The sequence below is a fragment of the Rana temporaria genome, chromosome 8, assembly GCF_905171775.1.
Source record: "Rana temporaria chromosome 8, aRanTem1.1, whole genome shotgun sequence".
NCBI lineage: Eukaryota > Metazoa > Chordata > Amphibia > Anura > Ranidae > Rana > Rana temporaria.
This window is the reverse complement of record NC_053496.1, coordinates 114,240,417-114,267,600: the sequence shown is the minus strand read 5'-3', so window position 1 is coordinate 114,267,600 and position 27,184 is coordinate 114,240,417. Positions and strand designations below refer to the sequence as shown.

Here is a 27,184-nt window from a genome sequence, read left to right as displayed (position 1 = left end):
ATCATGACTCAATATTCTATATAAAGAGGAGACTGCATGATTCTGGGTGCCGGCAGTGTGGGAATAAGATAGGGGCTGAGCCCCCTCTGGAAAAGGAAATAATAGGAGCGCCATTAGTGAGAGGTACCTGTCAAAGAGGGAAATAGAAGATCTCCCCTATAGGTTGTCTCTGCCATCTATAAACAAGATAGTACAGCACTAAAAAATTAATATTGACCACCAAAAACAACTGAACATTTAATTGGTGAAGTGATCCGTGACATAAATGAAATGAAAAATAAAATTAAGAATAGTCCAAAAAACGTGATCCACATCCAAACGAATAGATGAAAAAAAGTTCATGAATTTTATTCGATAGATGAAAATGTAGTCTCCTTACCAGATGGAAAGACCAATTTTGCATGACGTCACCCAGCTAGGCCACACCTACGTGTTTTGTCACAAACAGGACGTCGTCAGGGATAGGCTGCTGCAAGCTGACAAGCTTCTTGTAGACCCAGTCTGTAAGGATGTCTGCAGCAGGTTGAATGATGACTTTAACAGATAGCTTACTCAATGAATAAAGACTCCAGAGGTGTTTTGCAATGCTTCTTTATGCTTCAAGGTAGCAAGGATATGAACATAGAGGCTTTTTCGTAGGTAAATTTCCAACGAAGTTACACAGCTCCCACACTCTGCAGTCTCTTCATAACAACTATACAAAATGGAGTTACAGCAGGAAATGGAGGTTGGAAACAACCAACTAGCCAGAAACAGCAGGGGTGTAAGGATCATACCAAATAATATAGTAACATAACATGTAATAACAACTGCTAGACAGTAAAAGCTGCGTGGCAGCACAATGTACGTAACTACAGCATTGTGACCAGCTGTACTGTTTTTTTATTAATGTGACTTCATGATAAATATATGCAATAAATATATTTTAACTGACGTTCTATGCGATAGTGTAGCAAAATTGTTGTTGACCAACAATTTCACATACCTGTAACTTTTGTAATCCAAGACAATTCCTGTGGTGTGCAGGTTCACACTTAGTACAAGCAAATTCTTACAGAGACTGTTAACTATTTCAAAGCAAAATAAATATTAAAGTGTCTCTAAAGGCAGAATATGTTTTACTTGAATGCTTTCTATGTATTAAGGTACAAAATCCTTCTGGGTGCAGATCCCCCTTCATCCCTACCTTGAAAAAGGCAATAACCCCCTTAATTGGGACTTTGGAAGTGACTACAGACAGTAGAGTATATATGTAAAACTAATTTATTATAGTATAGTACAAAAAACATTCATGGATTAAAAAGACATGTAAAATATACAAATCCAGACAGAATTTTGATTGAACCACTCATGCAAGACCCAACGGCCGTTTCAGGTATAGCACCCTTCTTCAGGGGGTTTATAGGTGTGTGGAGTCAACATGTATCAAAAAAGTTTTGATTGGTATCCCACATGTCCTGAAAAAATATGTGCGCAGCCAATGATGGAAAAGAGTTCTCCAGGTTCAGAGAAAGACAAGTAATTCCCAGCGAGGGTCCCCACTCATTCCCAACAGAAAAGAAGCTCACTGTCAGCATGCTAAATCAAAAAGGGAAAAGGGGGAAACAGGGGAATCAGGATGAACAGCAGTCCAAGTTCCAGGTCAGCTATATAGATGTATGCAACCCAATATGGAGTAGGGTTTGAAGTAGTCCTAGTTCCAAGGAGTATGCCTGTATGGTGACCGGAGTGTGTGTAGTTCCCCTGTGTGAGCCCTCGCAGCTACCTACCTACCTTAAACTTACATGAGCCCCATCTCGATCCAGCAATGTGCAAGAGAGCAGTGACTCTCCCGGGTCTCTCCTCATTGACTTACACAGCAGTGGGAGCCATTGGCTCTTGCTGCTGTCAATCACAGCCAGTAAGCCAATGAGGAAAGAGCAGGGCAGAGCCACATTCTGTGTGTGAATGGACAGTGTCTATTCACAGGAGCATGGCTCAGGTGCCCCCATAGTAAGAGCCTTTCTATTGGGGGCACTCGGGAGGAAGGAGAAGCAGACATTGCCAGCCGGGAACACAAAAAGAAGAGGATCAGGGCTGCGCTGTGTACAAAACAGGTAGGTATAACACGCTTGTTATTTTTTTAAATATATTTGTACCTTTTTAGAAACTTTAAACTAAATAAATATTAAGTAAATCTCACCTTCACAATATAGGTATATAATATTTTTTTTTTTTTTTTGTTAATATAAATAGTGTACTACAGGATAGGAACACAATCACAAAAATAGAAAACAATTTGTGTATACAATAACATACAATAACATAGATAACATGGATGACTTCATCCTTCTAGAAAGAAAAGCAGATAATGAATACCTGTAAATGTTACACTTACACATTACATAGTATGCTTTCACTTACTATGAAAAAAGAAACTATATCTGATGCTAGGTCCACTTTAAAAAAAAAAAAAAAAAACTTGGCTATTTTTAATGTTATTTTTTTTATGTAATAGCCTAGAATCTGGAATTAACTGTCTCATTCTGTTAGATATAAAATGTTATGACTTAGTGACTATGACAGATGCATGTCTCCTTAAGAAAATATCTACGCAAACAGACACAGACTACAAAACATGACCATATGGGATAGTTGGATAAATCAAAAATAATAAAACTAAAACATTTCTTCTTTTTTTTATTTATTTCAAAAACTGGCAGTTGTGTTGTTTTTTTTAAGACTTGAAACCCGTAAGGCTCTGGAAGTAAATGGACCATGAGCAGCTCAGGAGAAGAAATGACGTTACATATCAAGTTGCAGTCAGTACAATATGTTAGACCCGGGTCTGATTCACACATCACTGTCCATGCTGGCAGCTCACAAATCTATACAATGTGCACATGCTCTACATGTGCACAAAGCGCACGCTAGTAACTTCTTCAATGCCTTAAATTATTGTTGGGTGCCTGTGTAAAGTATAGGAGCTTGTAAAAACATAATAATAATCCTCTATCACTGATATGACCTCTGTAGACTGAAATAGTTATGATGAATAATCTAAATGACCCTTTAAAGGGGCTCTAAATACCAGAAGCATTTCCTGGGATTAACAATCGTGGTATTACCATGATTGGCTGTCACAATTATCACATGACTGAAAGCCTGTCCTACCAGCTTGCAATCATTGCTAAGTGACACTACCTGGCTTGAGTTGCATGTTCTCCCTGTGCCTCCATAGGTTTCCTCCCACATTCCAAGACATGCTGGTAGGTTAAATGGAGGGCTCCTGTCTAAACTGTCCCTTGTATGTATGAATGTGCAGTAGGGACCTTAGATTGTAAGCTCCTTGAGGGCAGGGACTGATGTAAATGTACAATACATACATGTAAAGTGCTGCATTTATTGACGGCTCTATATAAGAAGCTGTAATAATAAATAACCAGGAGTTGGTGACAGTGCGGTCACAATCCCTGAGATGCACGATTGAGCACACTCCAAGCACAAATTAGTGATGCTGGATGTAAACATATGCATACCTCCCAACTTTCTGAGATAGGAATGAGGGACACCTATCAGCAAAAGTATGACGGCATAGGACACACCCCTTGCCACGCCCCCTTAAAGGAGAATTGTACAAAAAAATAAGATTAGTTAAACCCACAAGTGCTTTTTTTTTCCACTACTATTTCTTTATATTGCCTTTTGGAGTTTACAAATGCAGCAATTTAGAAATGGGATGAAAGGTTTAGCTCTGGGAAACACTTTTTGATAGATAAAAAGTGCATTTTATATACATCTATATAGATCAGACCAAAATGAGGGACAAATGAGGAGAAAAAGGGACAGAGGGACATTGCTCCAAATCAGAGACAGTCCCTCGAAATCAGGGACAGTTGGGAGGTATGCATATGTGTAATAGCATGGTGCTTATGCCCACCAATATGCTGCCACCTATATGTATATGGCTGGTAGCAACAGTTTAACCGCTTCAGCCCCGGATCATTTTGGTGGTTAATGACCGGGCCACTTTTTTGCGATTCAGCACTGCGTCGCTTTAACTGACAATTGCGCGGTCGTGCGACGTGGCTCCCAAACAAAATTGTCATTTTCCACAAATAGAGCTTTCTTTTGGTGGTATTTGATCACCTCTGAGATTTTAATTGTTTGCACTATAAACAAAAAAAGAGCGTACATTTTGAAAAAAAAACAATATTTTTTACTTTTTGCTATAATAAATATCCCCCAAAAATATATAATTTTTTTTTTCTCAGTTTAGGCCGATACGTATTCTTCTACATATTTTTCATAAAAAAATCGCAATAAGCGTTTATTGATTGGTTTGCGCAAAAGTTATAGCATTTACAAAATAGGGTATAGTTTTATGGCATTTTTATTTATATTTTTTTTACTAGTAATGGCGACATTATAGCGGATACTTCGGACACGTTTGACACATTTTTGGGACCATTGGCATTTTTATAGCGATCAGTGCTATAAAAATGCATTGATTACTATAAAAATGCCACTGGCAGGGAAGTGGTTAACACTAGGGGGCGAGGAAGGGGTTAAGTATGTTCCCTGGGTGTGTTCTAACTTAAGGGGGGGGTGGACTGACTTGGGGAAATGACTGATCGCTGTTCATACATTGTATGAACAGACGGTCAGGCATTTCTCCCCCTGACAGGACCGGGAGCTGTGTGTTTACACACACAGCTCCCGGTTCTCGCTCTGTAACGAGCGATCGCGGTGCCCGGCGGTGATTGCGCCCGCCAGTCATGCTCTTCGGCGTCAGGGACGAGCGGGGGACTCCCCTATTGGCTGCTCGGCGAAATCACGTAGATATACGTGATCTCGCCCAGCAGAGCCGACCTGCCCCCGTAAAACTGCGGCGGCTGGTCGGCAAGCGGTTAAGCAATACTAAATATCAGTGGGTATGTTACTGTAGAGTGCCACATCCAAATAATTAAACAGAAAGAGAGAATATCCCCTAACTGGACTTTTAAGACACTGAGATTAGTTTGTATATAGACATGATTGACCCTCTCATAGACACCCTTGAAGAAGGAGATTCAGAAACTCTGAAACGCGTCGGGTGTACCACGAGAAATCTATTGTAAATCGCTGTGGTAAATTGTTATACTTGATATGCAGCTATTGTAAACATTCCATCTATTTTTATTCCATTTATGTATATATCTCAACAATAAAATGTATGCTTTTTCAATATACAACCTAATCTCAGTGCCTTAAAAGTCCAGTTAGGGGATATTCTCTCTTTATTTTTGACTCCTATCTTCATGCATCTTGTCAGCACAGGAACTGATTGGCGCCATGTGCTGCTTTTTATCCCCATATTTGCTATTGGCTTATTGCTGTTTCTCTTAAATAAGTGGTCTTTCAAACACGCAGTGCAAGAGCAATCTGCATCCAGGGCATTTGACAGGCGGTAAGGAGGAATTATATTAGATCTAAAGTTGTTGGTCTGGCTGAGGGTAGACACCAAAAGAGAAGCACCTAATACTGAAATGTAATTCGAGAAATAGAAGGAAAATGGGACTATAGTGGTACTTGAATAAATTGGTACCATGACAATGGAAGACTCAAGTACAAATCAAGTAAAAAATATAAAATAAATGATTTTAATTGATAAAATTAGAGCAAAACACAGTGGCGATCATTCACAAAAAAGTGGTTACAAGTGGTGGCTGCATTCAATTATTATAATTAATAGTTGGTTGAGTACTCTTTCCCAACATGTTTCGCCTTTAGGCTTCATCAGGGGAAGTATGTCTCAACCATACACAATAAGGAAACTATATAAATACAAAGAAAGAAAAGAAAAATTATAATACAATACAGATATCACATTTATTTTGGAGATTTGCTTGTTGACAAGTCCACCGATGGAAAAAAAGTGAAGCTTACCACCAAGAGGCCCCAGTACGCAGAGGAAAAAGGGCCACGTGGCCTTGGAGAGGGGAAGACCACCCAGAGATCGGGTGCCCGATCAAGGCCCGAGCAACTATGCAACCACAGTGAGCGCTCTAAAGACCTGGCCAAGAAAAGGAAAATGAAAAGGAATTTTATTACCTCCTCACTTAGCCCTGTAATGCTGCACTGCAGCACAACAATCCCATGCAATGAACGCATGGTATCATGGCCATAGCATGTGTACAGTCCTGTTCAGCTGTATAGCCAAGGGAATGGTAAAACCGTGACTCTGACATCTGTTTTTCCCACCTTCTGGCCACGTGTGTGAAATAGCCCAAAGACTGGGGCGAGGGTTGATTCTATGGGCAAAGACACAGAGCTGAACTCAAGGCAAAAATAAATCAATACAGACATAAATTACACATATATGGGGGGAAAAAATTGCCACACAATTTATACTTATGTCCATCCAGTTCTGATATTTATATTGCTTTGTCACACAGTACAACCCTGTCCGGCAGAACAGAAGACTTTTTTTTGTTTGTTGTTGTTAAGGTAGAAGTCCGGGATACGATCTAAGTTTAAACCTTCTTCCACTCCCATTTTAAGTCCTATACTTGCTATCTTGTAAAGAAAATATGTCTTAACCTATCTAATATAAGAGTGCTCTGCTCCAGTCAAGTGATCTCCTAAAATTATCAGCTGACCTGGTCAGACATGCTCTTCTGTTTCTCTCCGAACAGAGCAGAGCACCATGGAGATGAGTGGTATGGCCTTCCCATATCTATTCTATCATAGCGAACCAAAGAGACAACACAGAATGTTACCACGTTGACTATTCTCAACTAAGGGACAAATCTATTTTACATTTTTTTTAAAGCGGAGTTTCACCCTAAAAATGAACTTTCTATTAACAGCTTGCCTTTAACCACTTGGGATCCGCCTGCCGTCAATTGACGGCTACAGCGCGGATCCCAAAAGCCAACAGGACGTCAATTGACGTCCGCCCCTTTGGGCGGTCCCCGCGCGCACTCCAGAGCGCGCAGCGGGGAAAATCTGTGTTGGTCGTGTCCCTTGGACACAGCCAATTACAGATGGCCGCGAATGGCCAATCAGAGTGGCCGTTTGCGATGCGATCTGTGCGGCCAATGAGAGATGATCTCATATGTAAACATATGAGATCATCTGTCATTGCCGGCTCACACAGAGACAGCGGTGCTGTCTCTGGAGAGGAGACCGATCTGTGTCTCTTGTACATAGAGACACAGATCGGTCACCCCCCCAGTCAACCCCCCTCCACCTACCATTTAGAACACTTTATAGGAAACATATTTAACCCCTTCCTCACCCCCTAGTGTTAACCCCTTCAATGCCAGTCACATTTATACTGTAATTAGTGCATATTTATAGCACTGATCGCAGTATAAATGTGAATGGCGCCAAAAATGTGTCCGATGTGTCCACCATAACGTCGCAGTCCCAATAAAAATCGCAGATCGCCGCCATTTCTAGTTAAAAAAAATAAATAAATAATAATTCTGTCCCCTATTTTGTAAGCGCTATAACTTTTGCGCAAACCAGTCGCTTATTGCGATTTTTTTTTTTACCAAAAATATGTAGAAGAATACGTACTGTATCGGCCTAAACTGAGAACATTTTTTTTTTATTTATTTTTTTTAATTGGGATATTTATTATAGCAAGAAGTAAAAAATATTGTATTTTTTTCAAAATTGTCGCACTTTTTTGTTTATAGCACAAAAAATAAAAACCACACAGGCGATCAAATACCACCAAAAGAAAGCTCTACTTGTGGGGAAAAAAGGACATCAATTTTGTTTGGGAGCCACGTCGCACGACCGCGCAATTGTTAGTTAAAGCGACGCAGTGCCGAAAGCTGAAATTTCACCTGGGCAGGAGGGGGGTATATGTGCCCAGTAAGCAAGTGGTTAATGTAAAAATAAAATAAAAATGTTGCTCACTTCTATCTGGCTGTTACTAGGCAGATTTCATAATCTGCCTAGTTCCTGGTCCTAGGTGGTCCAACTTCCTGTCCTAAGACCCCATTGCCTCCTGGGAAATGATGACACTTATTTCCTAGGAGTCTATGGGCATTACTGTGCCTAAAAATCGCCCCAGCATGCACCTCTCCCTGAAAACCAGGAAGAAAAAGGAACTGGGCTTCACATGCCCACACATATGATAGATACGGCCACAACATGAGCTGGAGGATATAAGGCAAGTGTTTGCAATGGTTCCTGGAACGATTGGGGAGCCATTAATATGTTTTAGGGACTATCTAATGTGATTAATTTTAACTTGCAAAAAAAATAAAAAAAATGCCCGGAACCCCACTTTAAGTGAGAATAGTTAAAAATCAAGGCCCAGATTCACGTAGAAGTGCGGCGGCCTCCGGCGTAAGCCCGCGTAATTCAAAGGGGCGTGTGCCATTTAAATTAGGTGCGCTACCGCGCCGGACCTACTGCGCATGCTCCCTTTTGAATTTCCCGCCGTGCTTTGCGCGAAAAACCATCGTGGATCGGCGTAACTACTAATTTGTATACCCGACGCTGGTTTACGACGCAAACTCCCCCCAGCGGCGGCCGCGGTATTGCATCCTAAGATCCGACAGTGTAAAACAATTACACCTGTCGGATCTAGGGGCTATCTATGCGTAACTGATTCTATGAATCAGTCGCATAGATACTCTGAGAGATACGACGGAGTATCTCGGCTGTGAATCTGGGCCCAAGTGACTTTTATGTCCGTGGAAAAAAATAGCCATATAAACACTGTTAGGTGGGGTAGTGTGTCAGACACGTGTCAAGAGACAAGCTGAAACTCTTTAAAATAATAACTTTAGGCTCCGAAAATTCAAGTTTTAAAGCTCCTGGCAACACAGCCCTATTGTAAGGAAAATTCTAATAGAATCAAGACCTGGCTGATCAGAGAAAGAAACATTTTTCACATAGGCAGTGACTATTAGAACTACTTACAAACTGGATTTTTCCCTGATTGAAGTGTAATTCAGCTCTTTTTATTATCATTACTAAGAAAAGAGTAAAATTCTTGGGCATGTTCGTTTGCTTATTAATAGTGTCACACCAATTCTCTCATATCCTAATGAAGATATTTTATTTCAGTCTAACTGTTCTTCGCCATGCCTTTAATCATGTCCTCCTTTGATTAATTTTGCCTAAGATATGTAATATTCACTCATTTGCAAGTCTATTGCCTGGTTCTAAAATGTTTGGAGCTCACTGAGTGCATGGGCCATTCCTGCTTGTGATTTACATCAGCCGCCTGTAGTCACATCAGGTCAGATGTTCTATATTATGACCAATTTGTCCGATTTATCTAGTATGGAAAAGGGCACCATGAATTGCCAAGCTCCGTTTTCTTAAAATAGTCTTTATAGACAGAGCCCTTGTAAATGATCTTGATGCACTTAACTTTTTTTTATGTTTTTGACTTTAAAACACTTTCCTACCAGATAATGTAATATATTGAGGCTCAAGAGTAGAAAATTGCATGACTGATAGGAACTAATGGGAACCAGGGACACTATAGTTTACAGCTTGCTTCTGTGGGGTATGGGGACAAACAGTTAGTCTGTGGTTTAAAAAGCAACTTTGGCTTAAATTGAGCCCAAGCCACCATTTTTTTTAGAGTAGTTATATTTTTTTTTGGATAACAGATAGTTAAAGGGGTTGTAAAGGTTTTTTTTTTTTTTTCCTAAATAGCTTCCTTTACCTTAGTGCAGTCCTCCTTCACTTACCTCATCCTTCGATTTTGCTTTTAAATGTCTTTATTTCTTCTGAGAAATCCTCACTTCCTGTTCTTCTGTCTGTAACTACACACCGTAATGCAAGGCTTTCTCCCTGGTTTGGAGTGTCGTGCTCGCCCCCTCCCTTGGACCACAGGAGTGTCAGGACGCTCTCTACATTGCAGATAGGGAAAGGAGCTGTGTGTTAGTGGGTGTCCTGACTCTCCTGTAGTGCAAGTAAGGGGGTGAGCACGACACTCCACACCAGGGAGAAAGCCTTGCATTACTGTGTGGAGTTACAGACAGAAGAACAGGAAGTGAGGATTTCTCAGAAGAAATAAGGACGTTTAGAAGCAAAATCGAAGGATGAGGTAAGTGATGGAGGACTGCACTAAGGTAAAGGAAGCTATTTAGGAAAAAAAACTGTACCTTTACAACCCCTTTAAGCCCTCAGGAGCTCATTGCAGTTTACATATACTGTACTCTGAAACCCCTGCACCTTTGGCAGATATAAAATCCCTATTTTGGGGCTAGGCTGGCTGGCTTATGCCCTGTACACACGATTGGAAGTTCTGATGGAAAAAGTCAGATGGACTTTTTCCATCGGAAATTCTGACCGTGTATGCCCAATCTTTTCTCCGAGGAATTCCATCAGAGTTTAGATACATGTCCTCTTTTACTCCTATGGAATGCCGTCGGAATTCTGATGTGAGTTAGGCTGGGCAAAAGCCTGATTGTGTGCACGTGGCATTAGAGTTTTAGCCCATTCATTTTAATATGATGTCCTGCATGTGATTGTATAGAGTTTGTACAATCACATAGTGAAGAGACTTCTGTTATTCTGTTCCTAGTAAATTGATGTTGATTCTGATGATTGTTTAACTCAAGAAATAGGGTTCCTTACAATATAAGGTGCTTTATGCATCTTGTGAGACAATCTCTGTAGTGAAGTGTGCAGTATAACTTGTAATAAACTAAATGAGGTTCCTCCATTGTCCCCTTATGTTAAATGACATGTACTATCGTGTTTGTTATCTTATCCCAGCGGTGAAGAGGATGGAGGTAACTCACCCCATGTATCAAGACAACCAAAGTTTCACTTTGATTCCATATGGGACATGCATGAAAACTCAATTAGAAAGCAATTAACCCTTGGTTATTTATCTCTTTTATTTCTTTAAATACTAAAAATGAATCCAAAGCAGGGCCTTTACAGACTTATTCAGTAAGCAGTGTCAACAGCTTTGGAAATGTAGAAATGAAAGTAATGGATAGTAATAATTTTCCAACTTTCCTGACTGTGGTAAACTCAAGTCTTCTTGGTTGCCTACTGGTTACTGCCCTTTGAACATTTCTGTTCTTCATACACACTTTCTAAAGGATCTCAATGTGTTTTCTGTAGCTGTTAGATACATACCCTTAGGGAATCAATTATTTTGGTTCCTTGGAATATAATGTTTTAGAATAAGTGTTATTTGCTTGTGCTAGTGAATTATTTATTAGCTTGGTGACTGTGTTTGTTTAGTATTCTTTAGCCTTTCGGAATTTCCTGGGTGATGGACTTCTGTTTAAAAGATAACATATTTGTACTTTCTCTTGAAAAGTGTGCATTATGTTTTTAAACCCAGGACAGGGCTTATGACATTGGCACAAGGAATCAGCCAGCAGATTGGCTCTAAACTGATGGCAGACCCAACTCTTTCTCAGATTGGTGTTTTAAGACTCCATTAATCATGTATCATAGATCTATCTCTCTGTCTTTCTTTCTTTTCATTAAAACATTCCTTACGAAAGGGAGTTCACTGTATGCAGCTCCTAAAGGAAAACCTGCTGACACGTATTGCTGTATATAGCATACCCACATTTTATGAATTATGTATTTTTTATCAGTGCAAACCTACAATTGAATGTAGAAACTAGGTGGTTTAGCTCTTATCTCTTACATGATACTTTCAGTGGTGACAGTGGTGGGTATGGATTTAAAGGGGTTAAAGTAGATGTAAACTTAACCATACCAGGTAGTTCGCAAAAGGTGTTAAGTCAATGATTTCCATAGTTAAAGATGTGATTTTTTTTTTAATCCCTGATGTAAAGTTGGTAAAATGGCATTATATGTGGGTGATAGGTGGTGTTGAAGTTCCCCACCCATTTTATGGGATGGTTGTTCTCTCTTGTGAACCAGTTGTCCTCTCTGTTTAAAATGTGAACCTCATTGTCCTTAAAAGAATGTCCTTTTTTCATTAAGGTGTAGTACTGACCTGTAGAGTTCACCCTCTTCTTTAAACAGATAGACAGGTGTGTACATTTTAAAACGCATTAAAATTGAATTTGTAGAGTTTTTGGATTGACTTTAGTGTTGGTGATTAGGAATTGATGTATCATACTAAAATAACTCATTATGCTGAATGTTTTTGGTGGCATGCCAAACTTGCTTCCCCTGTCTTGGAACCAACTATAGGAATAATTAATAAAAAGCAAATATCAAGTGTACTGGGTAATTTGGCACTAAAGGGATTAATTGCATCGGCAATAAACAGTATTTCGATTTTTTTTAAATGGTAGTTAAAATGCAGTTTCCCTGATAGCACAGGACTGGGGAGAATTCCTACAAAGCTATGAAAATTAAAGTTTATTTTACATGAAATTAAGTCCACTTGAGGATTGCTCTAAACAAAAACAAACAAAAAAAAACTGACAAGTCATTGGCTTAATTTTATTAAGTAATCTCCAAATTAGCTTTTTTTTTAAACCTTCTTAATCAGGGGTACATTTAGTCCCTGTCCTTTTGTACCATGACCTCAAGGAACAAAAAAGACCATCAGGGCAATGCAGAGGTCTTGGGAGCAGGAGAAATTTGGGCACTCTAAAGATGCAACCTTACCCAGGTACAAGCTCTGTCAAATTAAATATGTAAGAGGGGGTTGTCGTTCTTTTGTGCTAATAAAAGTGTATCTTTGTGATGCCATCATTGTCCTGCAGGTACTGTAGAATAATGGGTCTGTTGGCTGTAGAATGAATGCCTCTGACACGATTATTAAGAGAGTATGTGTGTCTGTTTTTGTATATCCATCCTTCTCGAGACAGACTTTATTTTCAGAAAGATGGGCTGACAATAAAATGTTGTTGCTTCAATTTATCTCTTCTTCAAGATTTGTGAGTGTCTCAATACCTGTTTTGGATTTGTATAGATTTCTTAGCACCCGGGAATTTACCTTATACAAAGATTGCGGTGGCTACCCTTGGGATATATATATAGTGACAGTGTGAAGCCCTACCACTGTGAAAATGAAAAAGACAATGACACAGGAATTCCATGAAAGCTTAATGCTAAGTACCAAGCTATCAGAGAAACCTGTGTTTTTGACTTTCTTTGGATTCTGTAAACCTGTGTTCAGGGCGTTTGAAGGAATTTGGAGGCCCCAAGCAAAATGGACATGGACATAGTGGATTTTTCCCACTATTAGTCACTAATCGCCACCATTACTAGTATAAAAAAAAATCCAGTATATATACACCATAGTTTGTAGATGCTATAACTTTTGCGAAAACCAATCAATATACGCTTATTATGGATTTATCTACCAAAATTATGTAGCAGAATACATATTAGTCTAAGTTTCAAATATTTTTTTTATTTTTATTGGCTATGTTTTATTGCAGAAAGTATTATATATATATATATATTTACGTAATGCATCCTATGCAAATACCTTGCACTCTCTGCCCCCCCCCCCCGAGCTCCCATTTTACTTACCTGAGCCCTGAATATCCATGGGCACAATCCTGCGTTGTTTTCCCCCAGCTCTTCATTGGATGATTGATAGCAGCGCAGCCATTGGCTCCTGCTGCTGTCAATCAAATCAATGACGTGGCGCGCCGGGGGCGGAGCCGAGTGGTACACTTAGCAGCTATGGCCACTGACTGTATCACACGGGAGCGGGCCAGAAAGCTAACCACAATCCGCAAGCTCAAGAATGAATCCATCTGTGGTGGCAGTTTACCATAGAGCTGATCGCAGACCAGATGGTCCCCGGCCATCTCTTTGACCCTCGGATGCTGGAAACTATGTCAGAACTCCACTTCCGGCAGATGTAAACACTGCTGTTTTTTTTTTTTTTGCTGGGAAGCGTGAGATCAATTTTCCAGCATAGAGGAGAGATCTGGGGACTTATATACCCCATATCTCTCTGTAAATAGGACCTGTAATGCACTGTTCCTATTACAAGGGATGGTTGTAATAGGAATAAAAGGGATACAAAAAAGTGTACAGTAATACCTTTATTACGAGCATAATTTGTTCCAGAAGCATGCTTGTAATCCAAAGCACTTGTATAGCAAAGTGAGTTTCCACATAAGAAATAATGGAAACTCAGAAGATTCGTTCCACAACCACTGCTGGTGTATGCAGTACTGTATGTGGCCAGACGTGCGGGCGCACTGGTGACGCTCTGAGACACTCAGGAACTGTTTACACTTTCTGGTGCTTCGACATACGTTAGGCCTGCCCCACCCAGCTGGGAGTATCTCCAAGTGTCTCAGAACATCTCTGAGTTTTCCAGCGCCCCCGGAACTCTGGCCACACACGATAAAATATACAGCAGCATCCTAAGACCTGCTCGTCTTGGGAGACAGCGCTCGGAAATCAAGTCAGGATTTAAAAAAATATATATATAGCTTGTTTGCAAAATGCTCGTATGCCGCGTTACTCACAAACCGAGATATCACTGTAAAGGGAAAGTGTAAAAATAAAAAATAAAATAAACAATAAAAAATGCAAATAAATTAAAGTACCCCTATTCCCTCGTGCTCACACACAGAAGCAAATGTATACATAGGTCGCACCCGCACATGTAAATGGCGCTCAAACCACATATGTGAGGTATCACATCGAATGTTAAAACAAAAGCAATTATTCCAGTGCAAGATCTCCTCTGTAACTCTAAACTGCTAACCTGTAAAATGTTTTAAAGCGTAGCCTGTGAAAATTAAGTACCAAAGTTTGGCGCCATTCCACGAGCGTGCACAATTTTAAAGCATGTCATGCTAGGTATCTATTTAACTCAGCGTAACATCATCTTTCACATTATTCAAAAAAATTGGGCTAACTAGTGTGTTTTTTTTAAAATATGAAAGTGTTTTTTTCCCCCCAAAAAAATTGCATTTGAAAAGTTGCTGCATAAATACTATGTGACATAAAAAATTGCAACAGCCCCCATTTTATTCCCTAGGGTCTCTGCTAAAAATATTTATAATGTTTGGGGGTTATGACAAATTTTCTAGCAAAAACATTATGGGCCAGATTCACAGTGAGAGTACGCCGGCGTATCTACTGATACACCGGCGTACTTTCAAATTTGCCGCGTCGTATCTTTAGTTTGAATCCTCAAACCAAGATACGACGGGTTCTGGCTTCGATCCGACAGGCGTGCGACTTAAAGTATGTTAAAGTATGGCCGTCGTTCCTGCGTCGAATTTTGAATTTTTTTCTGCGTAAGTCGTCCGTGAATAGGAAAGGACGTAACTCACGTCTACGTTCAAAAAATGACGTCAGTGCGACGTCATTTCGCGCAAAGCACGGTGGGAAATGTCAAAACGGAGCATGCGCAGGTTAGTGCTTCATTTAAATGAATCACGCCCCCTACCCGCCCAATTTGAAATACGCTCCGAGAAATACACTACGCCGCCGTAACTTACGGCGTGAAATCTTCCTGGATTCGAAATTCCGCCAGGTAAGATACGGCGGCGTAGCGTATCTCTGATACGCTGCGCCAGGGCAATTCTTTGTGAATCTGGCCCTATGTTTTTTTTTTTTATGTAAGAGAGGAATTCCAGAGTAGGCCTGGGCTGGCAGTGGGAGACACACAGAGATATTTTTCATTTTTATTCCTGTTACCTACTGTCCAAGGCCATGGCTTATGTTGCTGTGTAGAAATCTGGTCCTACATAGAGTGTTGAGTCAGGATTTAGAGATCAAAAAGTATGTACTGTGTGGGAACATGGCAAGCAATGCAATGAGCAAAAGATACACTCTTGTTTTTAAATAAAAAAACACCTTCTTAATCTACATCCCAAATTCTCACCTTAGCTCTCAGGTTCACTGATATGCTAGGTATTATACTTCAGAAATGTGCTCATCTTTAGTTACAGAATAGAGGGAGGCAGTCTCATTCTCATTGTAGAATGCTATAGTAATCATCTTAAAATGTGCACCCCCATTGTTTCTACGTGTAATGGTGTAGCTGTGTTATTATAGATTTAGGCATTTCAAAGAAAAGTTAACTACCAGTTCTTGCCTATTTCAGGCCTCTTCTATCATGGGTTTAGCATATATTTAACTTATTCATTGACTTGCTACACTGATTTATACAGAATTGCTCATGTGCAAAAGGTCATGCATAGCAGCCAAGTACTGATCGGCATGGACTTCTGCACATAAATCCTTTCTTAGAGCTGTGATGTTCTGACTGTACTATGTGTGAAGAAACAAGCAGGCTGCAAATGCCAATTGCGTATTCTCTCTCTCTTTTGTTTTAGGAAATCAATGATGCTGAAATAGTGGAGCTTGTGCACAGCGCTCTCGGAAGGATTACTGTTATAAGACAAATCTTTCCTTCTCTGAAAGAAAATAATGTCAGATGTATGAGTAATAACCACAGAGTGGCTTCACTTCCCTGTGACCCTCAAGAAGGCTACCTCCAAATGTTACAGGTCAGTTTCTAAACTCTTTCAACTGCATTGTGTTAAGAATAGCGGAAAAAAAACATTAACAATTTGTGATATAAGAATATAACAAAAAACAGTATATTAAAGCATAACTCATAGTCCTATGAATAACCAGTGCATGCATGAGCAATCCCCAAAACATTTATTCATACTTGATACATTTTCTTCTTTCTTTCTTTTGTTAGGAAGGATTTAAAATTCCTTTTTAGGAAGTGTATGCAGTAGGACCAGGGAATGTCCAGGACCACTTTATGTTGCTCTACCTCAAGTTGAGATCACTTTGGTCATGAACACACCTCCGCTTATCCTCTCTTCTGCAAGTGAATGTGCCTAAAGCCATTCACATCTATGCATTTTTAGTGCTTTTTTGCATTTTGCAAATTTGCACTACATAACGTGTTCAATAGTAAACCATGGTAAATGGACTGTAGTATAAAGATGCAAAATGCAAAAAAAGCACAAAAAATACATAGGTGTGAATCCAGCCTAAGTTCATTATGCTTTACTTATAATTAGAGTGGTTGATAACTCATTAGAACTGATCGGGACTTTAGGTTAAAATCATTAGATATAAAAATTAAAGAATCGCTATTGCCAATTTTTAGCTATCAACCAAATTATAACAGCATAGGCCCTGTACACACGATCGGACCAAACCGATGAAAACGGACTGAAATTGTGTTTCATCGGTCCAAACTGACCGTGTGTGGGCCCCTTCGGCCAGTTATCCTTCGGTCCAAAAATTTAGAACTTGCTTTAAAATTCAACCGATGGACGCCTAACCGATAGGTCAAAACCGATGGTTCGTACTAGGGTTGTCCCGATACCACTTTTTTAGGACTGAGTACAAGTACCGATACTTTTTTTCAAGTAGTCGCCGATACCGAATACCGATACTTTTTTTAAATGTGTCCCCAAATGCAGCCATGTCCCCCCATATATGCAGCCATGTCCCCCCACAGATGCAGCCATATCCCTCCAGCCATTTCCCCCATACCTTTGCCGGAGAGTAAGACTTGACAAGCTGTGAGGCGGGCGGCGGCGGAGACAGGCAAAGAGTCGCTGATTGCTGCCATTACTAGTAAAAAAAAAAATATATGTCCCCAGATTTCTTTTTAAAAATCTGGTCACCTTACTATAGGGGCAGAGAGTGCCAGCAGGGGACTCCAAAAGAAGAGGTAAGGGACCGCTCTGTGTCATAATATTTCACAGAGCAGGTACATATAACATCTTTTTTAAACAAAATAAATATCCTTTAATATCACTTTAAAGTAGCTGGCAGTTTTCTTGCCTCTGCGGGTGCGTTTACGTGGTAGTGTACACTCCAGGGAGACAAAAATAACCAGGCAAGATCTATTAAGGCTCACCTTACCAGGGCATACAGCCATTATAAGCTGGAGGGGTTAAATAAGTCCGGCAGAGGTGCTGCAGGAACAGGAAGATGAGGGTTGCATTGATAAAAGCACACAGGATTGTGACAGGGATCTGCAGAGGGAAGGATTGAAGGAAAGAGAGAGGATTGAGAAATCTAGCTGGCAAAAATCCCCAAGCCAGGCAATTCTAGTACAAAGAGGCTTAGTGGAATTGCTATGCAAATCTTAACCACCGCTGAGAGTAAAACCCAGTCTGTAGTAACCATTATCGGCCGCCTCCCCCCTTTCCCTGAGCCCAGCTCATCCGTCCATCACAGCTCTGTTACCTTATCTGTTGAGTATCCCCAAGCTAGGTGTCTCCCCTTGACCGTGCACCCTCCAGTGCACCCTCCGCATCGCGCCGCCGCCGCATGGGTTAAACGGCGTGCGGGAACATCACAGCATTCATTTGAATAGCTGTAGTGTTCCCGCGCGTATAGACACTCCCCCTTGCTCGGGATTGGACAGATCACGATCACCCATCCAATCCCAAGCAAGGGGGAGTGTCTATACGCGCGGGAACACTACAGCTATTCAAATGAAAGCTGTGATGTTCCCGCACGCCGTTTAACCCATGCGGCGGCGGCGTGATGCGGCGGCTTTCGATTCGGCGGCGCGATGCGGCGGGGTCGGCGGCGGCGGCGGGGGGGGGGAAGTATTCTATTTAGGTATCGGGGGTATTTGCGCGAGTACAAGTACTCCCGCAAATACTCGGTATCGGTCCCGATACCGATACTGGTATCGGTATCGGGACAACCCTAGTTCGTACGCATAAGCCCACACATGCTCAGAATCAAGTCGACGTTTTTCTCTGCACGTCGTTGTGTTTTACGTCACCACATTGGACTCGATCGGTTTATGAACTGATGGGCCCAGATTCAGATACAAATGTGTATCTTTAGGCGGGCGAAGCGTATCTCCTATATGGTATTCAGAAAGATTATGCGCCCGAAGTTATGGCGGCGTAGAGTATAAGGGCCGGCGTAAGCCCGCCTAATTCAAATGTTGAATATGTGGGCGTGTTTTATGTAAAATATGTGTGACCCCACGTAAATTACGTTTCTAACAAACAGTGCATGCGCCGTCCGTGAACGTATCCCAGTGCGCATGCTCCAAGTTACACCGCAATAGTCAATGCTTTCGACGTGAACATAACTTACGCACAGCCCTATTCGCGAACGACTTACGCAAACAACGTAAACAACGCAAAATTCAACGCTGGCCCGACGTCCATACTTAACATTGGCTACGCCTCATAAAGCAGGGGTAACTTTACGCCGGAAAAAGCCTTACGTAAACGACGTAAAAAATGCACCGGGCGGACGTACGTTTCTGAATCGGCGTATCTACCTAATTTGCATATTCAATGCGGAAGTCTTGGGAAGCGCCCCTAGCGGTCAGCATAAATATTGCACCCTAAGATACGACGGCGTAGGAGACTTACGCCGCTCCTATCTAGGCAACATTGAGGCGTATCTGATTTTATGAATCAGGCTCCGAGATGCAATTGCCTGCATTCGGAGTTACGACGACGTATCTGGAGATACGCCGACGTTACTCCTTTCTGAATCCGGGCCATGGTGTGTAGGCACATCAGACCATCAGTCTGCTTCATCGGTTAACCGATGAAAACGGTCCTTCGGACCGTTCTCATAGGATGGACTGACCGTGTGTACGCGGCCTTAGACTTAAGCACTAGTCCAATATCAGCACCGATTTATAACAAAGCACTTTTTATTAAAGTGAGATGAACAAATACTGTTATTGGACTAGTGCTTTGGTTTGTAAGTCACGTGTATAATTTGATAGACAGTCAACAATTAAGATAGTTGTCTTTTAGGCCTGGTTCACACGTATGCATGTTGCAGTTTTCATATTCCAGGTACATTTTGCATTTTGCAATACACATTTTTGATCAATTGAAGTCTATGGAACTAAAAAACAGAAAAAAGTCCCTGGCCCTTTCCATAAAATGCATAGATGTGAATATGATCCATAGGAAACCATGTTAAATGAACTATAGTGTGTTTCTGCAAAACTGAAAATGCACCAAAAAATGCATAGGTGTGAACCAGACCTTAAAGGAAACCGTGGCGGCACTGACAAAAAGCGGTTGATTTACTAAAACTGGTGAAAAAACTGGTGTAGCTGTACATGGTAGGCTACCATTGTTAGCCAATCAGTTTATATCTCAAGCTTGTTCAATTAAGCATTGACAAAAATAAATAAATCTGGAAACTGATTGGTTTCTATGCAGAGGTACACACGATTTTGCACTCTCCAGTTTTAGTAAATCAACCCCAATATTTCCACTGTTCATGAGGTGGGCTGACTCCTCTGGTTGATATTGTAACCTCTTCTTTAAATGACGTACATATAATTGATGCAAAACAATTGCAAGTAATTGCACGTCAGTAAATGTAGTTCAGCAGATATAGTTTTCTTGGAAAGATGTTGTTGTTCTTTAACATTTATATGTTAGCAGAGCACATTGACTATTATGGCTAATAGTAGTAGGAAATTAAGTGTAATAGCTGGGTCACACAGAAATATTTCAACATGTTTGCTGTTTGTGTGTTATATGGACATATAACGAAAAAAAAGCCGATGTGCAGGTAAATTTAAAAATGTATAAATGGACAAGAACAAAAGAGTCTCTGCTGTTGGGCTAGACTGTCAAGGCTAAGGCCCCGTACACACGAGGGGATCTCCACTGGAAACGGTCCGCCTGACCGTTTCCAGCGGAGATTCCCCCTCCAGATTTGGATCCGATGGCTTGTACTCCCCATCGGATCAAAATCCGCGCGGAATTCATCCGCGGTGACGTGTTGCGCCGTTGGCGCGATGATGACGCGGCGACGTGCGCGACGCTGGAAGGTAAGTACTTCCACGCATGCGTCGAATCATTACGACGCATGCGAGGGAGGGGAGCGGACGGATTGATCCGGTGAGTCTGTACAGACCACCGGATCAATCCGCTGGTCCCGATTCAAGCGGATAGATTTCTTAGCATGCTAAGAAATTTCTATCCGCTTGAAATGGTCCGGCCCGAGGAATCTCCGCGGATAAATATCCGCTAGGCCGTACAGACGACCAGATTTGTCTGCTGGAACTGATCCGCGGATCAATTCCAGCGGATAGATCCGGTCGTGTGTACGAGGCCTTAAGCTGGATACACACTATACAACTTTTGTTGTTTGATTGCCTTTAGATTTACCTTCAACTAAAAGTAGTGCAAGGGCCTGCCTCAGTGGCGGCTGGTGATTATTTTTTTGTGGGGGGGTGGGCAAACAACCACCCCTCACGCTCGGTCGTGTCACCTGTCACCCTCTCCCGCACTCGATCAGTCATCCAGCACTTACCCCATATAGGTTTTAGGTGGGCAGCTCTGCGATGGGCGACGGGCAGACCGACATCTCCTCCTCATCTGCATATCCTCCCTTCTCCTATAGATATAGTCTTCAGGAAAGATCAAGAACATTTCCAGGATTCTATTGTAAGTTACCAGGAGGTTAAATTATTTTTTGTTTCCTCATATTAGGTGCAAGATAGTAGTGGCATTGTCTCCTTTTTATTTTAGACCCACTATGTAAAAAAACACCTAAAAAAATGGCAAGATGTTCTTGCTGTCATTTGTCGGGGGACCAATATCAGTTGTTAAGGTTTTTCAAGCTTTCATGTTTCTTCTCGTGTAGTTGGCTGGTGCATGTCTGCTGAAGAGGAGTAATGTAAATCCCATATCCTTGGCAAAGATTAGTATTTCCCATTTTCGTTATCATATGGGATGTGTTATTTAGTGTTATGTTCTGGTTTCTAAAATATAGGCAGCTCCAGGGAAACAGTGACACTGTCAAAATGTACGAGATGCAGCTGCCAGGAACACGAATCGCTAGTAGTTGTTCATGGAGGTAAATAGTAATGATAATGTACAAGGCGAAGTAAACCATAGCAGGTTAACTTTGCCTTGCACATTATCATTACTATTTGTGCTGATAAAGCCCACGTATGCCTATTTAGTATATGAAATACATTTCAGAAACATTTCAGAAACAGGAATGATACTTCTCTCATTAATAATCCTTAAATCTCAAGGGTGCTCATAAAAGAACCGTCCTAATGTACATAATTAGTATATATGTTTGCAATATAAAACAGGCATCAAAAATATTATAAATATTATTTTTCTGATGTTCTTGTAATTGGCTATTTGCAGAGTATTAAAAAAAAATATGCCTTTTTCCCCTGCCACACAAATATAAACCAATATTACAAATATTGCAAAAAAAGAGACCAATTAAGTCAATTATGTGAGAAAAGGAAAAGCATTGCAAAATATCCCTTACAATCTTTTCCCTCTAATTATACAACAGACTGAACATTTCATTGAAGGCGTCTAGGAGATAATATTGATCTCCATTTCTTTCCCTTGTAGATACGATTATATACGATTTCCTGCATTCTTTGGAATTAATAGGAAGTTGAATTGCCCTATGTTAGTTATTATTTATGATTATAGAATCCCATTTTCTGTAGTGAACTGCAGCAGAAATAAGTAGCAGCTGGACTAAATTTGTCCATTGGAAATAAAATCTTGATTGTTTGCAGAAGTGTCAAACTAATGCCAGATTTCACTGCCTCAGCATCCAACTATTCCTAACCATTTGAACTTGGGTCACCTGGTGTAGAAAGGGCCAATAAGGGGGCTTTTGCCTGCCCGTCACTATAAAAAAAAAGGGTTTCCAGTAGCCATTTTCACAATGTGTGGTCTCTTAGCTATGATGGCACCAAGACATGAGGCTTGAGCTCGGGTCAAACATGGGTTCAAGTAAATCTTGATTGTTTGCAGAAGTGTCAAACTAATGCCAGATTTTACTGCCATAGTACCCAACTATTCCTAATCCACTTTCTACTCTTTGAACTTGGGTCACCTGGTGTAGAAAGGGCCAATAAGGTTTTTTTTTGCCTGCCCCTCACTATAAAGGGGAGGCTCACTATAAAGGGGAGGGTTTCCAGTAGCCATATTCACAATGTGTTTAGCTATGATAGCACCATAGGAAGTATTGTTAATAAGTGCATAGGAAAAGATTGGGGTAAGGCTTGTAAGCACTGGCCGGTCTCTTAATGTAGATTTAAATCCTTACATAACGTCCTGTAGGTAGGAAAATGCTGTGTAGCTTGGAAAACTTGGGGGTGAAAAAAAAGGGAAGGGTCCTAAAAACTTAGTGTTGCAGGTGTCTTGCAGCCTCCTTACAGCCTGATCCCTTTACATGTGCACTATAGTAATAGGCTGCATGTGTTTTTTTTTTTACATATACATGAGTGCAGCTGTTGGGTCATATATTTATATTCATCGAATCACTGAATGCAGAATTATTTTTTTATATCACACAAGGCACATCAAAAAATCAGCAAAAGGGCAAGTACTTGCATTCAATGTGAAGCATCCCTTGTGCTCAGGAGTATGCAACGTATAGTCCTGTGTACAGGGTACAGGGGTCAGGAATATGTAATATAGAACCCAGCTCCCCTCCAATCTTTTACCTCTGTACCCCTTTCCCCCACAGCTCTCACCTCTGCACAACCTGCTCCCCCTCCACAGCTCTCACTTTGCACAACCTGCTTTCTGCAGCTCTGATCTCCGCACAAATCCCCCCTTTCCCAGTTTATCTCTCTGCACAACCCGCCCAGTTTCCCAGCTCTCCTTTCTGCACAAATTCCCCTCCCAGCTCTCCTCTCTGCACAAATCACCCACCCAGCTCTCCTCTCTGCACAATTCCCCCCGACACTTTCCCAGCTCTCCTTTCTGTACAAACCCCCAAGCTCTCCTTTCTGCACATACCCCCCCTCCAGCTCTCCTCTGCGCAAATTCCCCCGACACTTTCCCAGCTCTTTCTGTACAAACCCCCAAGCTCTCTTCTCTGCGCAAATCCCCCCAGCTCTTCTTTCTGCACAAATTCACTCTCCCCTCCCCTGCTCACACCCCTGTAATAAGCTCACAACCTTCCCATAGCTGCTTTTCTGCACAACCACCTCTTCCCTGCCCCCCCCCCTCTTCCTTTCCATTCACAGTCTCCTCACCTCTTCAGGAAAGACAACACTGCTGTACATGGTACGCACAGTTTTTTTTTAATCTCAGCACAGTACAGTGTGACTGGAGATCTCCGCCTATCAGAACTGTAGCACAAAGCCAAGGAGGAATTTCAGCGCTCTCTACTTGGCTCCATGCTACAGTGTTTGAATAGCAGCGGCAGGCAGGTACAGAATCTGCTTCCTGAATCATCACACGCAGCTGCAGTTCTGGCACTGGGACCCGAGGCATTAATCATTGCTGGAGAGTAGGAGCCTTGGGTGCCCAGTGCTTGTACAGAGAAGCTGGTAGAGGAAATGACTGTGCAAGAAAATGTCCTCAATCGGCTTTATGTTACGTGACCGGTTGGAGAGGAGGAGGCTGACTGAGGTTCCAGAAATCCATTCTGGCATGTTCCGGCTGAAGAAAAGCCCTGTTTATTATAATTAAAGTGGTATGGGTCTTAAAAAAAAACATATCGTTATGCTTACCTTGTTTTGTACAGAGCAGCCCCAATCCTTCTCTTCTTGGGTCCCCTGCCAATGCTCCTGGCCCTTCCTTCCTGCCAAGTGCCCCCAGACAAAGCAGCTCATTATTTAACACAATTATTTTAGAGATATCTTCCCACTGACAAGTTCCCACTGACATCATTGATCTTTTTAACTATCTACAATGGGGTAATTTCTCACAGTGATCACAAGTGTAAGGTGCATTCTTCCCACTGACCATCACACTAATGTATCATGAGTTGTAAACATGGTCATTTTTAGCAGGGGTTTCCTGAGACCAGAAAGTATTTCAATGGTTCCTCTGTGTTGAAAAGGTTGAGAAAGACTGCTTGAAAGTGGAACTAAAGGCACAACTTTTTTTTTATTTTGGATAGAGTAATAGAGGGTTATAACCCCTGTAATTTTTTTATTGCTAATAAAGAGGTAAACTGGTTAAACTGTAGAAATATGCCAAGTCAGTGCAGTCCTTGCAGCATACAAAAGAAAAAAAGGTGACTAGAATACCAGTCACACACATGGTTTATCAAAAACAGGTTAAATTAAGTAAATACAAAATATCTTTATAGATTTCAAATATTGAATGAAAACAGTATCAAAATCACAAACATAAATAAATGCCCTTCTACTGCTAATAAAAAATATATTGTAACATTGTTTATTGATGGAAGAAGTTTTCATGATATAGATTCTGCATATTTCAGAAAAAATATGCATATTTCAGAAAAAATATGCATATTTCAGAAAAAATATGCATATTTCAGAAAAAATATACATGTGGTATTTTAGAGGCGTTTTTTTTTTTAGAAAGCAATGCAGTATTTTACCTAATTTCTTAAAGCTGTAGATGCCACTTTGTGAATTAAAGGGGTTGTAAAGGGTTTTTTTTTTCTTTTTTTTAATAGGTTCCTTTAAGCTAGTGTATTATTGGTTCACATTCCCTTTCCTTCAATTTCCCTTCTATTAGCTAGATTCAGAAAGACTGGCTGAACTTTGAGGCGGCGTAGCGTATCGCATATACGCTACGCCGCCGTAAGTCAGAGAGGCAAGTGCTGTATTCACAAAGCACTTGCCTCCTAATTTACGGCGGCGTATCATAAATGGGCCGGCCTAAGCACGCCTAATTCAAATGAGGAACAGGGGGGCATGTTTTATGTTAATGACGCGTGACCCGACGTGATTGACGTTTTTAACGAACGGCGCATGCGCCGTCTGTGGACATATCCCAGTGTGCATTGCTCCAAAGTACGCCCCAAGGACGTATTGGTTTCGACGTGAGCGTAAATTACGTCCAGCCCCATTCACGGACGGCTTACGCAAACAACGTAAAATTTTCAAAATTCGACGTGGGAACGAAGTCCATACTTAACATTGGCTAGGCCAGCTTTTTGTTCGACTAACTTTAAAGCCTTACGTAAATGGCGTATCTTTACTGCGACGGGCAAGCGTACGTTCGTGAATTGGCGTATCTCGCTGATTTACGCATTCTAGGTGTAAATCAGAGTTCATGCCCCTAGCGGCCGGCGGAACTAGACAGCTAAGATACATTTAAGTGTATCTCAATTTGAGAATACACTTAAATGTACGCTGGCTTAGATTCAGAGTTACGACGGCGTATCTACTGATACGCCGGCGTAAACGCCTCTGAATCTGGCTATAAATGTTTTTTTTCTTTGTATGAATTTCTCACTGTTCCTCCTCAGTAAGCTTGCCCCCATCGTCCGAGCTGTTCTGGCTGGGGGTTAGTCAGCGTGCTCGCCCCCTCCCTAAGGTCTACATCCCTGCGGGGAGACGGTATAAATTAATTTACTGCTGAATGAATGACTGAATGTTCCAAGCACTCTTTCATTAAATAGTTTTTTCTAAGTTGGTTTGAACTTTTTGAGATCATGTCCCGTGTTCTTGATCTAAGCTTAATTTTGAAAATACTGCACCGATTAACCTAATTCACACCCTAAACGTAATAAAAGGTTTCAATTATGATTCACTTTTCCTTCTTTCATTAAGACTGTACATTTCAAGTTCCTGAGGTATTTCCTGATATGTTTTAGTCCTTAAGCTTGCCATACACAAAGCAAATTTATTTGTTGCAACCATGGCTTTCAGGAAAGACATGCACTATTTCCCCCCATCAACTCAGACCGTGTTGACAGGGGAATCCCTCCTGCCAAGCAATTGTCTTATTTCTCCTGGTAGAGGGGTGGGCAGGATAAGGCCACGATTATCGCTAGCGGCTATAGCAGCCACTTATATAATCACCAGCATATCCGGCAGGCTGATTGTACCCAAGTTGATCATACAATCAACTTAGTACATTCACCCAGTTCTGCTGAACCGGCCGAGATTCAAACAGTATATGGCCGGCCTTAGACCTTTCCCAATTGTTCTTGCCCATCTCTAAACTTGTTCTAACTTTGCAATATCTTTACCATCTAGCAATAAACTACTTGTTTTTACTACCTTTTGCTCTGTTAACCGTTTGCCGACCAGCCGCCGCAGTTATAGTGCGGCAGGTTGGCTCGGCTGCACGAATTGCCGTAGCTGTACGTTGCCTCTTACATAGTAATCTTTGGGCAGGCGCACGCACCGATTGGCCAGTGGAGGAGCCATGTCACTGGTTCCCAAAAAAGTGTCAAAAATGTCAATTAGGTGCCCGGTCTGTCCACCGAAATATCATAGTCCCACTAAAAATCACTGATCACCGCCATTTATAGTAAAACATATATATATATAATAAAAATGCCATAAATATATCCCCTATTTTGTAGACGCTATAACTTTTGCACAAACCAAAAGTTT

At 41.2% G+C, this 27,184-nt stretch overlaps 1 protein-coding gene across 3 annotated transcripts in view; it reads left to right on the top strand.

Annotated features, from left to right (window-relative positions):
- GRID1 (glutamate ionotropic receptor delta type subunit 1) overlaps positions 1-27,184 on the top strand; it is a 1,428,863-nt gene that overhangs the window by 1,039,375 nt on the left and 362,304 nt on the right. For all 3 annotated transcript variants that reach the window (XM_040320512.1, XM_040320513.1, XM_040320514.1), the window contains exon 6: positions 16,212-16,385. In XM_040320512.1, coding sequence (XP_040176446.1) covers positions 16,212-16,385 — 174 coding nt within the window. The remainder of the gene's footprint in view (positions 1-16,211; positions 16,386-27,184) is intronic.